General features: G+C 31.9%; 1 protein-coding gene across 3 annotated transcripts; it reads right to left on the bottom strand.

Annotated features, from left to right (window-relative positions):
• Positions 1–446: 446 nt before the first annotated feature.
• LOC136212815 (ATPase 11, plasma membrane-type-like) lies at positions 447–5,685 on the bottom strand. 3 transcript variants are annotated; one of them, XM_066002791.1, is made up of 18 exons: positions 5,623–5,685; positions 4,940–5,059; positions 4,766–4,864; positions 4,420–4,692; positions 4,161–4,340; positions 3,873–4,079; positions 3,676–3,795; positions 3,481–3,600; positions 3,225–3,347; positions 3,042–3,146; positions 2,652–2,961; positions 2,332–2,570; positions 2,217–2,249; positions 2,052–2,133; positions 1,781–1,941; positions 1,485–1,697; positions 1,058–1,240; positions 447–719 (listed from the first exon to the last, which is right to left on the bottom strand). In XM_066002791.1, the coding sequence occupies exons 1-18, from the start codon at positions 5,674–5,676 to the stop codon at positions 447–449; spliced, it is 2,895 nt and encodes a 964-aa protein (XP_065858863.1). In that variant the 5' UTR covers positions 5,677–5,685. The 3 variants fall into 3 exon arrangements, with proteins under 3 accessions (XP_065858863.1, XP_065858862.1, XP_065858864.1); XM_066002790.1 differs by having other exon boundaries at positions 4,420–4,688; positions 4,762–4,864; positions 5,623–5,676; XM_066002792.1 differs by having other exon boundaries at positions 1,485–1,631; positions 1,763–1,941; positions 5,623–5,655.
• Between the last annotated feature and the right edge of the window lie 14,089 nt (positions 5,686–19,774).

The raw sequence follows: 19,774 nt of genomic DNA, 5'->3' as shown, positions 1-19,774 counted from the left end.
AAGAATGAAGTTTTTCTGGAATTAGTCTTTTTAATTTATTATAAAATACATGTTAAATTTAATTTGTATAAAAATTATAAGAATATTTTTAATTTTGTGTATAAGCTTCAACAAATAAATAAATAAAATCCACAAAATAAGTTGAAATTTCTCCATGGTTCAGAACAGATGTAAATTGAGAATCAGTGACAGAATTACAAATGGTATGATTGAAATTGACAACAAGAGAAAGCTTTTATTGATACTCAACAATTCCATGAGCATTGAAAAAGGATGAAAAGCACAATGAAAATTCAAAGTTAGACAAGTATTGCAATTTCCTTAAAGTTAGACAAGTATTGCAATTTCCTTAATTTGGATAGTCAATCAAGGAAATTTATATTTCCGTTTCCATTTTCATGCAACATAAAATTTATATTTGTGTTTCCGTTTCCATGCAACATAAATCAAACAGTATAATGCGGGTTAACATCAATGTCTAATCCCTTCAACTTTGCAAATGACTCTACTCTCCCTTTCAGAGTATGAAGCTCCCTTAACCTTGCAATCTCGGCGCGTCTTCTTGCTTCTTCAGCCATCACACTAATGTCTCTGAATGTATGCTTTTCAGGGAAATTCTTTGATTCCATAGATTGCAGACCATGAAGCGTTCGCTGCTCCGTCGCCCACGCTGCTTCCCTTGCTTCCCTTCCGAAGTCCTTTTGGGTCGTCATTGCAGTCTAATATAATAAATTCATTGTAATCAGTGATGGAGCCACCCTAAAATTGCTAGGTGCGCAAAAATAAGTCCAGCTCGTATAGGCGGGATAAAATTCTTTCTGCCTAGCCTAGACCAAAATGACGCGGTTTTGGCCTAGGCTTGGCAATTTTGGGGGTGCAAATTGCAGGGTGGAACCATCCCTCTTTTAGAGGTAGTTCTCGATAAAAGGGGATAAGACGAAACCCTGTATCCATTGCCTCCGCTTATAGTAACATTATTTCATTAGTACGTAAAATTGGAATTCAATTTCCGAATCAAAACTAATGTGATTATTTTGTATTTGATAATGATGCTTACTCTTTGGTTATAAACAAGGCCCCAAGCTCTTCCACTCAAGGCATATCTTACACCAAATTTTATAGGATCAAGCAACATATAAGTCACAATGTTGTATAGCCATATAACACCGGTCCATTTCCACCCGATTTTAGTAATTCCAGCAAAACCCCATGATGCTGTAGCGGATATTACCGTCGCAACCTTTGCATAACACAAGAAAAGACACAACTTGTCAGTGGTGGAGCTAGAAAATATGTAAAAAACCATAGAATTTGTTGCGACTAAGAATCACCGACGGAAAATTCCGTTATTCCATCGGTGATATCAAATCCTTACGCTTCGAATAGAGTGAATTTACCGACGGAATATATATATTCCGACGAAATTGTTAAATAAGATGTCAAAATTATGCACTAAAGTTGAGCAAATGAGAATTAATGTGTACCAATTGAGCAATAATGAAGGCAACAACTAGAAGAAAACCAGGCCGTTCCGTGAATGACCAGCTCCGAGATCGAGTTACGAAGATTAAAGCCTGGCTGATTGTGCTAACTTGAAGATAAATAGCTGATGCTAACTTCCCATTCAGTTCCTTGGCTACATGTTCATCTGAGATATCATAATGTGTCTTCTGAAGGCTATGCACATGAAAATGTTTCTGTCACACAAAACAAAGTCATTATCAAAACGCCTTTTAGCTAGGTAAATTCCGTGTAATACTACGTCTCCGGTGTTTTTTACCGTAAAGAAATCGGATTCATAAGCTCCCCAGAAGAAGATAACAGTCATTATAGCAAGGTAGCTTCCTAGAACTACCCCGGTTGCGAAAATTTCGCTTAGTTTCCAGCTATCCGGTATTGGGGATGGCTTCACTCTATCCTTGGATATTGTCATGATAGTTCCTTCAATTGCAAATACATGTAATTGAGATGTTAAAAATGTTTGGCACAAGTTTCCAAGAGTTTTCGCTAAACGGATACAGAAACATGAAACGCTTTTCGTGTAGGCTTACCGTCATTTAGAACAGCAATAATAAGGACCATAAAGGGTGGAAAATTGAACTTCCAGAAACAGGTAAGCAACATAAATCCCAACTGTTTCAACAAATGTAGTTCTAATTAGATATTACAATTAACTTTTCTGCTAACTAATCAATGAAATTTCTTCCCCCACTTACCACAATACGTATGGTGATTGACACAGCATATATCTGGGAAAAAAGGAGTCAATTAAAGGAAGTAAATTTACCATTTCGAGTCACGAAATTCGAGAATAATTAGTCATTTTCTTACAGTGTAGTTCTTCATCCTCTGAAAGATTGCGCGGCTGGTTAAAACTGCACTAATGATAACACTCAACCCGGGTTCCGTAAGAACTATATCAGAAGCACTTCTAGCAGCATCTGTTGAATCTGCTACAGCAATACCAATATCCGCAATCTTTAATGCCGGTGCATCATTAACTCCATCACCTGTCATTCCTACTATATGTTTTCGGGCTTGCAATCGCTTCACAATCTCATACTTATGTTCTGAAAAATGAAAACAAACGAGCATAAAGTCAAGTTAAGTTAAAGTAAAACCAAATTAAGAATAGTTCCGTAGGCAATTACCGGGGAAAACACCCGCGAAACCGTCAGCATTTTCGATTAGCTCATCGGTTGATAGTACTCCGAAAGATCCATCCTTGTTATCGCCAAGCAAAGAGGTTGATGGATACATGTTTGCACCCATTCCAAGTCTTCTTCCAGTTTCTTTCGCAATGGCAAGTTGGTCGCCGGTAATCATTTTCACACCCACACCAAGATCTAGAGCTCTTCTGATTGTTTCAGCACTGTCATGGCGAGGCAGATCGAATAGAGGAAGAACAGCAACAAATTCCCAAGGTCCACCAGGACTATTCTTTGTACCAGCAGGTACCTCCTGTTAAAAAGTATCACCCCTTTTTTAGCTTCAAGCATATTTAAACGAACAATTCGCGACAGAGTAAACAGAACTAACACCTGTCGCGCAACTGCAAGGGATCGAAGTCCTCGCTCAGCGAATTTATCGATTATTGAATGCACCTTTTTCTCAATATCCGATTTATTATGTGACATGTTGAGAATCTGAAATTGTCACATTCAAAAAATTTAGTAAAAGTATATGAAGTGACCAGAAACTAAAAATGTTGTTAGTATATGTACCTGCTCCGGCGCTCCTTTGCTGACTCTATGCATCTTTCCCGCGCTGTCTAGGTAAGTAAGCGCGGTCCTCTTATCCGTCGGATTGAAGGGAAGAAAGTGAACTTCGATGATTCCTGCTCGGGCCTATAAATAGAGCAATGTAAAACAACATATTTGAACATGAAGGAAAATATGCTAATTGTTGCAATTCGCAATTCGCAACAATGCAAGGGTACTAATCAAGAATATGCAACATCTAATTAAGAAAATGCAATACCTCTTTCGGATCAGCCAACATCGAAACAATAGCTCCGTCGATAGCATCTTGATTTTCCAATCTCGAAGCTCTTGCAGCCATCAGCACAACCATGTCCTTGTCAACACCCTTGGCGAAAACCTGTCACATTGAAATGGATGAGATTGAAGTTCTTGCTTGACAAGTTCCGCAATATAATCTTTCGTTGCGAATAACCTCAATCATAGTCTTGTCAACAGTAAGTTTGTTAAGTGTTAAAGTTCCTGTTTTATCACTACAAAGTACATCCATCCCAGCCATTTCCTCAATAGCTGTCATTCTCTTTGTTATGGCACCCTGCACCGAACACCGAACATTCATTTAGTTTTCGGTAAAAGGACTCGCAACGAAACACAAACCAAACACCGAAGTACCTGCTGAGACAGGCGATGAGAACCGATAGCCATGGTTACAGAAAGTACTGTAGGCATTGCGATGGGAATGCCACCGATAAGTAAGACTAATAGATTGTCAATGCCAACGCGGTATTTCCTTTCTTGAACTCCGTAAATCACAATGATCTCAATCAACATTCCAATAGCTATAGAACAAATGCAGAAGTTTCCAATTGCTGTTAAGACCTGAAACAACGAAACAGAACCATCACGAAAATGCTCGAAAACGAGCTTCTTAATGTTTCATTCATATGAAAAAGGACTAACCTTCTGAAAATGTCCAACATGTGTGGTGGAATCAACGAGATGAGCAGCCTTTCCGAAGAAAGTATGCACTCCTGTAGCAATAACAACTGCTTCAATTTCGCCTTGTTTACACGTCGAACCCGAGTAAACTCCATCTCCAGGGTTCTTTGTTACAGGAAGTGACTCTCCAGTAAGAGCAGACTGCAAAACAAGATACATTGTTGAAAAAACTTCAACCTTGGAGCCGAAAATTGATAGTTCTTTCTCAAATAGTACAGACCTGGTCGATTTTTAAAGGATCGCCTTCGAGCAATCGAGCATCAGCAGGAATAATATCACCTAATTTGATACTAACTATATCTCCAGGGACTAATACAGAAGCATCAATCTCTGCCCAAACCCCATCACGAAAAACCTTAGCTTTGGGGGCGAGGCGAGCCATAAGAGCTGCAGCTGCATTTCCAGCATTGTTTTCCTCTATAAAACTGATGGTTGAATTGATGATAAGCAGTGCCATAATCCCAATAAAATCATGGAAATCAACACCTTCTCCCTGCACAATCAATTTCATTTTTCAGCACTAATCTTCAATTCATTTCACAAGTAAAATATAAGACTAGACTTACGCCGCCATGTGCAAGAGCTAGAGCCATAAGGGCTGCTGCTTCCATAACCCAGGAAAGGGGATTCCACATAAAACCTAAGAATTTGAGTACTTTGCTTTCCTGCAAAGTTGTTGATTTCGATATAAAGTTGGGAGCTTTACCAATTAAAGAAGCAGAAAGAGCTGAAAATTGGACCTTTTTCTCTTCAAGTTTGTTGTAACCAAACAAGGTTAACCTCTGTTGAACCTCATCAGTTGTGAGACCAGTCTTTGTACATTTCAACTTGTCAAAAACTTCTTCAACGGGAATACTCTCCTGTAATTTTCCAATTCCGGAATAGCAAACGTTGATTCAGACACAAACAAATACTCCGGGAGTCAATTGATAAAAATATGTTAAAAACTAAACATTTTTTTTGGTACTAAGTATCAGGGAGGGATAAATCCGTCAGAGATTCTGAATACAGTGAAATTATCAACGGAAACTAAATATTTATTGACAAAAGCATCCGTCAGTAATTTTTTCCTTGAATTAAGGTCAACAGACACTTCGTGATCCCCTGTCCGTCTATCCATCGGATATGACAAGTGGTGAAGCCAGGATTTCATATCTGGAGGACTAATTTTAGCTTTACGATTGGGTAATTTTCCAAAGTCCAAGCAGTTAGGGCTAGACAAACTATGCCAACTTAACTTTTTGTTATACAATCACGTCCTATTTTATAAGTATAAATATAACTCTCTTAGGGAGACTGCCTAGGCTCCAACACTATTCCTCTGGAGTGGTGCCGGAGACCAGAGGACTCGGCCCCAGGCTCCGGGCTGTCTCCGCCCTAGACATGACACGTATATGGACGAGTGAAATATGAAAATACTTACGAGGTCAATAGTTTCCTTGCTAATGGCTTCAAGGGCAATTGCTGTCTTGTCCATTGCTTCAGCTCCTACCTCCATTCCGAGCTACCAAATCTGCATGTTTTACTTGAACATTTAACAAAAACAACTCTTTCTAATTGAGCTTTAGGAAAATCACACATCTTATTTTAATTGAAGGTTTAATCAAATTATTTCAACATAGCTGTAGCAATGTTTTGAGGCTGTGATGTTTTTTATTTTGACATGTTAAACTCTTAATGTTTCAAGTTGATACATTGAGCAATTATCAATTTATAATTACGCGAACTGAACCGAGCCATAGCTAACTCTAAAAATTCAATGTGTCAAATTAAAAGACGAGATTCAATGTATAAAAGTCGAAAACGCAACTTATTATAATACATGAAGAATAGTGAAGTACCTCAAAAGTAGAGAATAGAGTTGTTGTTTGTCATGCAAAAAAGAAATGTGAGATATGAAGAAATGGAGATGTATTTATATAAAGACAAAGGAGAAAGAATCAAGAAAATTGAACATGATTAAGGGCTTAAGTAAGTCCGCTTCCAGCACTTAATGATGTTCCCAAAGATGTGCGTAGGAATCGTTTTTGTCATGTAATTATGTCTTTAAGTAGACTGTTTTTTCTCTGTTATTCGACAATTCGAGTTATATCTTCCTTGTTGAGATTCTTATGTACTTTGATTGCCTAGGAAATATGAATTTCTATCACTTACGTACAATAGAAGAATCTCTTCTGGATTCGTGTTGTAAATATATATAATATCATCACATAAGCTTAATTTTACAGCTTTTTATAAAATTAGTAACAAGAAAAGTTCTGTGCATTACAGGTTTTTTTAATGAGGTGGTAGTCACGATTCAAACTCTCAATGGTTTGGTTTAAGACGTTGGAAATAGGGTTTAGGGTTTAGGATTGCTTATGTTTAGGAGAAATTATGAAAGTCAGTTGTAACTGATGTTTGTATTGCTATATAAATTTCTTGAAGTTCAATAGAAGTTAGTGTTGGTTCCAAACTCTTAAAAGTTAATTACTACATAAGCAGCTCTGATACCATGTCATGTAACTGATTGAACTAAAAACTCAAATTTATAGTTAAGGTCCAATCTATCTATATATAATATAAAACAGTAACGATGGAGCTGATGTGTCACTTCCTCCTTTTTTACTGATAAAAAATATAATATAAAATATAATATATTAACTTTAGTTATATTATTATATTTATTTATAAAAAGAGTATTTTATCCGTATTATATTTAAGAGTTCTACAGAACTTAAATTAATCCCTAAAATCTCTCTAATTCTCTACATATCTATATCTAAAAGTTCTACATAATTTAAATTAATCCCTAAAATCTCTCTAATTCTCTACATATCTATATATAATATAAAACAGTAACGATGGAGTTGAGGTGTCACTTCCTCCTTTTTTTACTGATAAAAAATATAATAAAAAATATAATATATTAACTTTAGTTATATTATTATATTTATTTATAAAAAAGATTATTTTATCTGTACTATATCTAAAACTTCTACAGAATTTAAATTAATCCCTAAAATCTCTCTAATTCTCTGCATATCTATATCTAAAAGTTCTACATAATTTAAATTAATCCCTAAAATCTCTCTAATTCTCTCTCTCTATATATATATATATATATATATAATATAGAATAGTAACGATGGAGCTGATGTGTCACTTCCTCCTTTTTTACTGATAAAAAACATAATATAATATATTAATTTTAATTATATTATTAGATTTATCTATTAAAAAACATTATTTAAGGTAAATGTGAAAATAAAATAATAATATTTAAGTTATATAGCACCTTTATATCATTAATTGTAATTATTAGATTATATTTTTGTTAATATTTATATGTTAAGATGAATCCGTGCATCGCACGGGTCAAAAACTAGTTGTAAATCTTATATCTGATACTTTGTAACTGTGAGAAGAAATATTTCGTTAAGAATATTTGAAATCAACTAAACTTACTAACCGTCAATTGTATTAGCAAAATTAGTTTTGACAAACAACTACAAGAATATTTTTATATTTTTTTATATCTTTCTAAATTTTTTTTTTTTTTTGCTTTACAAAGAAAATCAATATCCCATAATTTTAATTGACATATATGTCCTTTATGAAACGCATGGAAACTATGTGCACATTATTTGTTATAAATAATGAAACTAGAAACAAAAAAGGGTAGGATATGAGGTATATCTCATTGGACAAATCATATTATCTCTTGTTTAATTTACATTATTTTCTCTGTTATTATAAATTAGTGAAATTATCCCTTAGAACAAGTAGGGTACTTTTGTTCGGATTTTAAATGATAACAATAAGAATACAAACTATTTATATTTATATCTATTATATATCTACTATTATATATTTTGAGCCCCTGCTGAACAGAAAAATTATAAAAAGTACCCAGTTCTCCATTAATGCAGGATCTTCTATATATATATTTTGACATGTATATATCATTAATTTTTTTGAAAGAATATCCATCATTAAAAAAGATTTTTTTTATAGAAAGTGGATAGAGCAAAGTTAAAATTAAAAATTTATAATAGAGGAAAGACCAGTATCATAAAGAAGATTGGGCCCATAATTTATGTTGTACATGAAAGTTCTCTCTTGTGGCCCAGGGAAAAAGGAACCTACTGTGTGGCCCAATACTAGCCCAAATTTTCATGTAAAACATAAATTATGGGCCCATAATTAAGCCATATTTGTAGATTGTGGCCCAGGGAAAAAGGAACCTACTGTGTGGCCCAATACTAGCCCAAACAAAAAAAATGGGTTAGTTACAAAGATATATCAGGAAATTACATATAAACTCAGTTTTGAAATTTTTATTATCCTTTTTCAAATATGCAGTTATTTTGTTGGTTAAAAAAAAAATAGTTTCACAATTTTATTAAAGACTAAAACCATTTTTTTTTTCTTTTGAAATATACTAAAACCACTTTTAGTTTTTAAGTACTTAACATTTTAAAAAATTCTTTATAAATTTTAGATTGTTGTAAATAATTAGCCTAATCATAACTAATATGCATGGGTTAATTTTTTTTGGTAGGGATATGCGTGGCTTAATTAATTAATTACAAGTGTATACTTAACAAAAAAATATTATTACTATTATTATTTTATTTTTCATTTATTTATATTATATATATAGTTTTGTAATATTTTATAGGTGGATAGTGTACTTTTTTTTTTTGAAGAATGGTGGATAGTGTACTTATTATTTATTGTGTTTATATGTTTATATATGTATATTTAGACTAATTTTGTTTGTGTCAATATGTTTATATTTTTAATTAATTTTGTTATTAAATTATTGTCATTTTAATTAAATATAGACATAATATAAAATTAAATTCAATAAAAACATGAATTAACATGAAAAATAACTAAAAATAATAGAAAATAATAATACATGGATTAAAAAGACATCAAAATAACATAGAAAATGAAAAGTACATGAGATTTATGGGGTGTTTGGTTACCTACTTTTCACCTTTTGTTTGCCTTTTCACTTTAAAAGGCAAAGTTTGAGATGTTTGGTAAACACTTCCTATTTGCATTTTACAGTTAAAAAGTAGTTTTTTTTTTAATAAAAGCAGAAAATCTCTGCTTTTTGGAAAAGCAACCTTTTCCAAATGCTAACATCAAACCGTAACAGCAACCAGAAACAGTAAACAGTAAGTAGTCAAACAGATCCTTAACCATATTTGTTTGTTAATGTTGGTATAGTGTGTTTTTTTTAATGCACTTTCTTCGTATTATCATTTTAATATGTTTAAATATTGTACCATTTATAAGGAGTTTTGGGTATTTATGTAATAATTTAATTTTTTATAACAATAATATGTGTTATGTAAACTTATTTTCTTTTTAACATTTATATCAATTAAATTTTACAGCCATAGTTTTAATTATTAAGAATTAAATTAGAATTAATTATTTATATATATCTTCTAGTAAAAAATCATAAATTTTAATTTTGGATATATTTTGTTGTATTGATAAAAACAAAAATGGTAGAGAGAGGGGGGTTAAAGGAAGAACAAGAGGGAAGGGGGAGAGAGAAATGGGAGTGAGAAAGGGGTTGAAGGAGTAAGATGAGGGTAATTTAGTAAATATATAAAGGATAGGGTATTTTAGCAATCCTATAAAGAGTGGGTCCCATTTTTTTAATGTTATAATGAAAAATGATGATGTGGCAATTTTGACCAGCGTTGACCGGTCATAAAAACCGGTTGTACACTTTAGTGGTAGGTCACCTGAAGTTCGTACGGTTTAGTGTGACAAAATTTTGGTTGTACACCAAAGTGTGATTTAGGGTAAAGGTTGTACACCACGTATGTAATTTATCCTCCACTTGTTCCACAACAAGCTAGAAGATTGAGATTTACATAATCTCATCTTTACATTTAAAGACAATTGCCTAACAATTTGATCCTTACAAAAAAGACCATTATCAAAAGCAATTCTATTCCTAGTCAACCACACCCAATACACAGTTGCTGCAAAAGCAACTCTTCTAATAGAAGATTTAAGAGATTTTCTGCAGCATTCCTTGACAACCAACTTATAAGCCTTCTTCATGGTAGATTATTTGGTACATCACACTTACCACTAATCTCAATCCAGACACTCCCACTAACGGAACAATCAAAAAATAGATGGGGCACTGTCTCCTCCTCCTGACCATATAAACAACACAATTGATTTGTCAAGTTTGTCCAGACAGCAATCCGAGTTTTAACCTTCAACCGATTTTTTAACGCAAGCCATAAGATGAAACTGTGTCTTGGGATAAATTGATGTCCCTAAACAACCTTCCACCAACCCACAATAAGACATTAAAGCCTTATACGCAGTAGCCGCAAATAAAAAATAATTGTGTTCAAATTGTATCTTTGACTAAGCCATCTCATTTTTTACAGAATCTTGTAGGCAAATTTTTTTATATACCGATTTGTGAATTTTATTAATGCTAAATGATACGAGTATATCCTTTAAAATTCAAGCTGAATTTAGAATAAATAACTCCACCACTTTATCATTGAATTAAGAGTCTATCAAATAGAGATTAATTACTAAAAATAATAATTATTGCGTTAAAATTTAAAACCGAGTTGTCTCATGGTAAATACATGAATAATTTGAGAAAGAATTGTTAGACTTGGAAAATAAAAGAGACCGTCGGACTGCAATAGGAAGCCGACTGGGGGACTTAAGGCGGGTCCACCTCTAAACGTAACATCAAACTATTGGTCCTGTTATGGATAATAGTGCACCGGTATAATTTCTCATTTTTCAAAATGGTGAAAAGAAAAATGGAAGGTATGAAAATAATTAGGGTCAAATATATGAATATCATAATTAAGTACAAAATTACAATTAAGGGTCCGTTTGGCGAACTCCTTTTCAACCTCCTTTTACCTTTCACCACTCAAAAGCAGATAACAGGGTGTTTGGTTAAAATAAAATACAACTGCCTTTTCCTATTTGATAAAGAAAAAGCTGTGTTTCACAAAAGTAGCATTGTACTACTTTTCCTAATCTACTTCTGCCTTTACGATTTTTATCCTATAAATACCCCCATTGTAAATCAATAATTCCCTACCAAACTTCTTTTTCTATATTTTATTTTCTGACTTCATCATTACCAAACTACTACTACCGCGGCAACTTGTCAAGTGAGTAGCTCATCCTTTTTAACTTTTTTGGTACAGAGTACCTTACATATTTTTTAATTTTTTTTTGGGTACAGAGTACCTCATATATTTTTATCATAGCTTTTTTATCACAACTACATATTTATGTTTTCAAGACCTATTGATTAGCTCATTCATGCTTTATTAGGTTGACTTTCTTAATTTTTTTTTATCAATTTAGTTATTTTTAATATTTTAAATTTGAATAAAAGATATTGACAACATGAGCTTGTTTTAAAATTAATAAATTTTATACTTAATTTATAAATTTTGTATTTTTGAAAATTACCAATAGTAGAGTTAGAGAAAATACTAGAGTAATTGTTTTATTTATGTGAAAATATAAAACCAAATTCATCACAAAAAAATACAGAACTGGATTTTTTTTCTTTTTTAATCACAATAAAATTGACTAATTGAAACATTAAAAATTTAGAGAACTCTTTCAAAAAAAAAAAAAACTTAGAAAACTATTAATCATCCGGTTATAGTTCTCAATCTATATAGAGTTTATTTTGATCAGTTTGGTTAAGTCGGTAATTTCGTCATAAAAATCGAACCGACCGAAATTATCGAAATATTATATGTATTGTAACAGAAACCGAATCAAATAGACCGAATAACAATTTTGAGAACTAGATAGAATCATATGAATATCTACCACTAACAATTTTGTTATTTGTTTCTATCAGAACTATCCTGCGATTAATTTACTTTGCCATTTTTCTTACTCATGGCAGCGCCATCATCTTCAAATATAGGTATTATATAATTGAATTGTTTTTGGTTTTATTGAGAACTAGCCTAAAGAATTCATATGACAGTTTGAATGAATTTGAATGGATCATTGCATACATATCTATATTTTTTCATAGGTGCTAGCACGAGCCAAAAAAAAAACGGTTCCAAGAAAAAAATGGAATGATGTAGAATTTAATGCGTTTATTGATATCTGTGTCCGGGGCACTACTCTTGGTAAAAGAAGTGGAGGGGGATAGGGTCCGAAAGGATGGCCATGGGTAGAAAATGAAATGAAGATTGTGGGTCACATGTTTACTAAAGATCAGATGAGACATAAATGAGATTCTATGAAAGTACATTGGAAACTATGGAAAGATCTAAAGGGAAAAGAGACTGGTTTAGGATGGGATCTTATTAAAGGCACAATAGATGCTTCTGATGAGTGGTGGGATGCTAAGATACAAGTAAGTTAATTCTGATAACATTTATTTGAATAATAAATTTTAAATTAATTGGTTGATTTATGAATAATTTTATTTCCACTTGGAATGTCTAGGAAAATTCAAGTTATGCTCCATTACGTGAGAAAGGGATTGGACAAGATGTCTATGAAAAATATGAAATCTTGTTTATGGACACTGTGACTACTGGTGAATATGCATATGCGCCATCTTCTGGAATTTTGCCTAATGATACTGAGGAGAATCCAATTTATAATAATGTGATTAATTTGGTGCACAACAATGACTTAGAAGAAGCTTTTGAAGATTAGTTATAAAGGATGATGAATCGAGATTCTGTTTTAGGAGGTTCACCCATTCAGCTTGGTGATGATACTATTAACTTTGAGAATACTGATAGAATTGATACTCAGCAGAACATGGATAAACAAAAGAGAAAAATGACATTTGTAGACAAAGCAACAAAGAAAAAGATAGGTGATAAAGGGAAAAAGAAGTCTAGTAGTACAGAAGTTACTGATGTTATTAATGCATTAAAGGACAACATTGAAGTAACTGCTGAAAAGAAAATTGTTGCATGGGGTAAAATGTTAGGAGAACGGCCTCGTGATTATTCTTTGGAAGAGATCTTGGATGATGTGTTGAGTTTGCCACAGATAGAAATTGGTTCTGATATTCATTTTTTTTGCGGGGATTTGTTTCTTGATAAATCGCACAAGGAACTATACAAAACACTAAAGAATGATGATTTGAAGATTAAATGGCTTCAATATAAATTTAATTCGAAAAAGTAGCAGAAATTAAGAAACAATTTCATGTCTTTTATATTTTACCTTAGAGAGTTTTGTTATTATTATTTTTATAATTATTTACACTACTATTAATTTGGATTTGTCAAAACTTTCCTTAGTTCATTGATGACTTTTTATATTTATATAATAATTTTTTTATGATATTGTTTTTTCTTTTTTCTTTATATAGATATGGATGTTGTTCGTGAAATTATTTTTGATGATGACAATGAAGACGATGATATGTTAAGAGCAGTAATATATAGCGTTGAGGTTCTAACTCAACATTATTTGAAATATATTAAAAAAGAACCATGCATGGATTCATTCCAAACAGGGATTTTATGGTTGTTGGAAATAATGAGAGGCAATGAAACAAGATGTACTAATATGTTTAGAATGGATAAGAAGACATTGATAAATCTTTCTCACGATCTTGGAGAGCATTATGGACTAGTTCAATCAAATAGAATGTCTATTTTGGAGAAAGTTTGTATATTTTTATACGTACTCGCTCAAGGAGCTTCAAATCGAGCTGTTCAAGAACGTTTCCAACACTCGGGAGAGACAGTTAGTAGGATTTTTCATGAAGTGTTAAAAGTAATGATACAATTCTCAATGGACTTGATAAAACCTAAGGACCAAACATTTTCCACAATCCCGCCTGAAATAGCTAACGATGAGAGATACATGCCATATTTTAAGGTAATTATTATTATATTTATATTCTTAATTTTCTATATCATCATATTTTATAAACTACATATACATAATGAAATTTTAGGATTGTATTGGAGCAATTGATGGAACTCATATACTAGCTTGTGTAAAAGAAAAAGAGATCATTCGATTTATTGGTAGAAAAGGAGTGCCAACACAAAATATTATGGCTGCATGTAGCTTTGACATGTTATTCACATTTGTACTGGCTGGTTGGGAAGGTACTGCTCATGATTCACGACTTTTCCAATATGCTATCAATAAAACAGAAGTAAATTTTCCTAAACCACCTCTAGGTAATCATATTTCAATTTTTTATTTTATATTTTAGAATATATATGATATACTGTTTTATTTATGTATTTAAGGATATATGCAGGAAAATATTACGTGGTTGATGCTGGATATCCACAAATTGAAGGGTATCTTGCACCATATAAGGGAACAAGATATCATTTACCCGATTTTCAACGTGGTGGTCGACCAAAGGGGCATAAAGAGACTTTCAATCGTTGGCACTCATCTCTTAGATGTTGTATTGAACGAACTTTTGGTGTTTGGAAAGCAAGGTGGAGAATATTACGAGCGATGCCTTCTTATGCATTTACTACACAGAGGGATATTGTGATTGCGTCAATGACACTACATAATTATATTCGAAGAAACGCATTAGCAGATCCGGGCTTTAAACGTTTGGATTCATATCCGGATTTTGTGCCACATGACTCATTGACTAGTTTAAATGATGTTGATACAAATGAAAATCATGAGGAAACTGGAGCAACTCAAATGAACGTTTTGAGAGATCATATTGCTTCCATCCTATTTAGAGATAAAAATTGATTTTTAAGTGAATAAATATTATAAATTTTTTTTATAGTAATTTAAATTTTAATATATAGTACTTTATGGAAAAATGAAATTATTTATAAATTTTTATTTTTGTAATTTTTATTTAGTTATTTGTATTATTTTTATAATTAATTTTATATATTTATTTAAAACATGTCCATATTAGTCATTTTACATACTAACAGCAACAGGCAATCATATTTTTACCAAACACTAATAATCAAACAGCAAACAGGAAACAGCAAACAGCAACAACAAACAGCAAACAGCAACAGCAAACAGCAGTTAAACCAAACGGGCCCTAAGGGTCCGTTTGGCGAACTCCTTTTCAACCTCCTTTTACCTTTCACCACTCAAAAGCAGATAACATGGTGTTTGGTTAAAATAAAATACAACTGCCTTTTCCTATTTGATAAAGAAAAAGCTGCGTTTCACAAAAGTAGCATTGTGCTACTTTTCCTAATCTACTTCTGCCTTTACGATTTTTATCCTATAAATACCCCCATTGTAAATCAATAATTCCCTACCAAACTTCTTTTTCTATATTTTATTTTCTGACTTCATCATTACCAAACTACTACTGCCGCGACAACTTGTCAAGTGAGTAGCTCATCCTTTTTAACTTTTTTGGTACAGAGTACCTTACATATTTTTTAATTTTTTTTGGGTACAGAGTACCTCATATATTTTTATCATAGCTTTTTTATCACAGCTACATATTTATATTTTCAAGACCTATTGATTAGCTCATTCATGCTTTATTAGGTTGACTTTCTTAATTTTTTTTTATCAATTTAGTTATTTTTAATATTTTAAATTTGAATAAAAGATATTGACAACATGAACTTGTTTTAAAATTAATAAATTTTATACTTAATTTATAAATTTTGTATTTTTGAAAATTACCAATAGTAGAGTTAGAGAAAATACTAGAGTAATTGTTTTATTTATGTGAAAATATAAAACCAAATTCATCACAAAAAAAATACAGAACTGGATTTTTTTTCTTTTTTAATCACAATAAAATTGACTAATTGAAACATTAAAAATTTAGAGAACTCTTTCAAAAAAAAAAACTTAGAAAACTATTAATCATCCGGTTATAGTTCTCAATCTATATAGAGTTTATTTTGATCAGTTTGGTTAAGTCGGTAATTTCGTCATAAAAATATCAAAATATTGGTCCTGAACGTAATATCAAAATATTGGTCCTGTCATGGATAATAGTGCACCGGTATAAGTTCTCATTTTTCAAAATGGTGAAAAAAAAATGGAAGATATGAAGGGTCAAATACATAAATATCATAATTAAGTATAAAATTACAACTAAGTCATATCACCAAACTTAATTCTTAATATGTCATTATTTTTTACACCATAATTTAAAAATTTTAGACCCCAATTCATATATTATAAACTCTAAAAATATATTCTAGACTTCTAATTTATAAATTACAATCCATAAAAGTACTAATTTTATTAGTTTGACATAGATAGTTTTTTTAATAGTGAATTTATATGTAAATTTAGCAAAGAATTAGGATTCCCTGAAAAACGACTATTAGGGGATTTGACCTGAGGTATGAAGAATTAATTAAGATAATGACAGTCTAAATAATAAAATAAATAAATAGAATCAGAATCTTCTACATTCAAACCGAATGACTTGTCAATCTGTAATTGGGTATTGACATTGGATCATAGAACGGTCTTTTTAGTTAATCACCTTAATTTATTTTTAATTAATGGAAAGAGGTTTAGAAAAATACTTATTTGTTTATAATAATGGCTAATTGGAAACGTGGATTGAGTTCATTCATGTATGATGTCGTTTTAATTACTTAAATTATTAGTTAAGACATATTCAAAAGGGCTTGTGTTTATCACAATATGATCAATTCAATATTCATATTAATTAGGGTAAATTTCAAAAAAAACCCCTGTGGTTTCACTTTTTTGCCAAAAAAGGACTGTGGTTTTTTTCGTTTCAAATACAGGACTATGGTTTATTCCGTTACACTATTTACGGATTTGGTGAAGATGCCGTTAATTTGCTGACGTGGCTGAAGGGCAATTATGGGTTTTTAAAAAAATTAGGGTAAATTTAAAAAAAAAACATGTGGTTTCAATTTTTTGCAGAAAAAGGACTGTGGTTTTTTTTCTTTTCAAATACAGGACTGTGATTTATTCTTTACACTATTTACGGATTTGGTGAAGATGTCGTTTATTTGCTAATGTGGCTGAAGAGTAAATATGGATTTTTTAAAAAATTGATCAATAAATTTTTTATAACTATTTTGGGTCTACAATATTTACCGATGAATTTTTTATAACTATTTTGTGGCTACAATATTGACTATAAAATCTCACATGAGCGCAATCTCACATGGTTGTTCAAGGCCTTTTATAGTCAATTTTTTTTTAAAAAACTCATATTTGCCCTTCAGCCACGTCTGCAAATAAACGACATCTTCACCAAATCCGTAAATAGTGTAATGGAATAAATCACAGTCCAGTATTTGAAAAGAAAAAAAACCACAATCTTTTTTCTGCAAAAAAGTGAAACCACAGGGTTTTTTTTGAAAAAATTTATCCCAATTTTTTTAAAAACCCATAATTGCCCTTCAGCCACGTCAGCAAATTAACGGCATCTTCACCAAATCCGTAAATAGTGTAACGGAATAAACCACAGTCCTGTATTTGAAACGAAAAAAACCACAGTCCTTTTTTGGCAAAAAAGTGAAACCACTTTACCCTATTAATTATAAGATTATCCAACAAATTAGAAAGAGATTTTCTAAGATTCATGTTACAAAAGCATGATTTCTGCTGTCCTAATATAAATATTACTTCTATTCTATGTAGTCATTGACTGAAACCGATAACCAAATTCTAAGTATTAAAAAAAATAATGATCATAACCGAACCGAATTGAAAATATAAAATGATTGAACCAAATTTTATTTCAATTATATAAGATGAATTTAATTGACTATTTTAATAAACGTTAGGAACCTAATTGTCAATTTTAAAAGGTTAGTGATCTATTGCCTTTCAAGATATAAATTGAGAACTTAATTGGTGATTTTAGAAGGTAGAGTATTTGCTAGACTTTTAAATTAAATTCTGAGGAGTTTATGATGAAATGTAAATCCAATAGCTTTTTAGTTCCTCTGCAAAGTATCGAGGGCCCCCATTTCCTTTTTATTATTGAGGAGACTTTATCCCCTCTTTGTCCATTTCTTATTTCATGTTTTATTCTTTTTGGAGGAAAAATGTAACTTATTATTCAACTGAAGGATTCGTATCCTACATCTATAAGCCAATTTGGCAACACATTAAAAAATTAATCCCTAGAATTGGAATTTGTGTGCCTAGCAACTAAGTAGGATGCACTGTTCGTTATATGAGGAATAAATGAGACTTTAAAGTATGAATTAAGCTGTAATATGCTTCTGCAGTCTTGTATCAACGTACCAAACTTTGAAAGATCAATAGACTCGAAATTTATGTTATCAGCCACTGCCTTTGTATCCATTTCAAACTCCATCCTTTGAAAATTTTGGCCTACCATCCATAATAGACTCGTACGAACTGCTAAAGCCTTAATAATTTTTGGTTCCTTCAATCCTTGTATTATGTTGCTGTTAGAAAACAAGAATTGGCCATTTTCATTACGAACTACTACGCCTAAGTTGCATCTCTCGTTGCTGGAAAACAAACCTACGAGTACTTACCAAGTTTAATACTTGAGACCTTACGATGTTTAATACCTGAGACCTTACCGGGTTTAATACCTTCATAAATTCACATCTGAGACCTTATCGGGTTTAATACCTTCAGAAATTCTAGGCTTGACAATCCTACGAGTACTTACGAGTCATTCATTTCTGAGTTTAGGTTCGACCTTTTCCTAGCAGAGCAAAAAGGATCGATTTTCCCCAGATGGGGATTGACATTATTAGAATTAGACTAGTATAATTGCTTCCATGAAACATAAGTTAGAACTTTAGAATACATCTTTTGAATCAATCTTATCACAATCAATTTCGTTCGCACTTGTTGGATATGGCATGTTAAAAATATGTCTCACATTAGAATAGGAGTAGGAGTAGTGTTAATTAGAAACAAAAATCAACTTATTGGCTTATACGATAAGGAAGCCTATTAGGATGATACTTGTTTGATGATAACCCTAGTGGATTTGACACCAAATCTTTACCGGATATTACTTAATACGACGAGGTACACTTGCCCTTGATTGTGGTTGTAGATTTGAGTGCTTGCTCGAGACTTGACACCTCTCATTACACATAACGAACAAATACTTAGTATTTTACAAGCATGGTGTGACCCAATCATGGGGTTCAAAAGAAGATACGAGTAAAAGGATTCATTGGGTTGACTAGAATAGTTTGTCCCAGAGTCATGATAAGGGTGGTTTAGGCTTCTAGGACCTTCATACCTTTAACTTGTCGTTTATCGGGAAGCAAAGCTGGAATTTCTTTAGCCGCCCGCACATGTTGGTTAGTAGAATGTTCAAAGCTAAATATTTTTTCCATGATACTTATTTTCCTCCAAATGGGCAATAACCCTAATGTTGTTTGGAGAAGCGTGTGGAGTTTATAGTGGTTCTTAGACTTGGTCATAGATGGCATATTGGTGATGGAAAATCAGTGTATATATGGAAGAGTTCATGGTTGTTAAAAGAATATATGTTTATGGCTACTAGTTTGGGTCCTATTGTTAATGATTTAGCTAAAGTTTTTTAGTTGTTCATGGCTTGAAAGAAAGATTCAGAAAATAGCAGAGTTGAT

The sequence above is a fragment of the Euphorbia lathyris genome, chromosome 1 (assembly GCF_963576675.1).
Source record: "Euphorbia lathyris chromosome 1, ddEupLath1.1, whole genome shotgun sequence".
Taxonomy (NCBI): Eukaryota; Viridiplantae; Streptophyta; class Magnoliopsida; order Malpighiales; family Euphorbiaceae; genus Euphorbia; species Euphorbia lathyris.
The sequence above is the reverse complement of the archived record's forward strand: the minus strand, read 5'-3'. Positions and strand labels throughout refer to the sequence as shown.

Bases quoted from the DNA above. Each gene is read 5' to 3' on its own strand.
- LOC136212815 (XM_066002791.1), bottom strand. From the start codon at position 5,676: ATGGACAAGACAGCAATTGCCCTTGAAGCCATTAGCAAGGAAACTATT. The intron at 3,147-3,224 runs GTACATATACTA...TGACAATTTCAG, and splicing joins GCAAAGGAGCGCCGGAGCAG to ATTCTCAACATGTCACATAA. The intron at 2,250-2,331 runs GTAAGAAAATGA...CTTTTTTCCCAG, and splicing joins AGAGGATGAAGAACTACACT to ATATATGCTGTGTCAATCAC.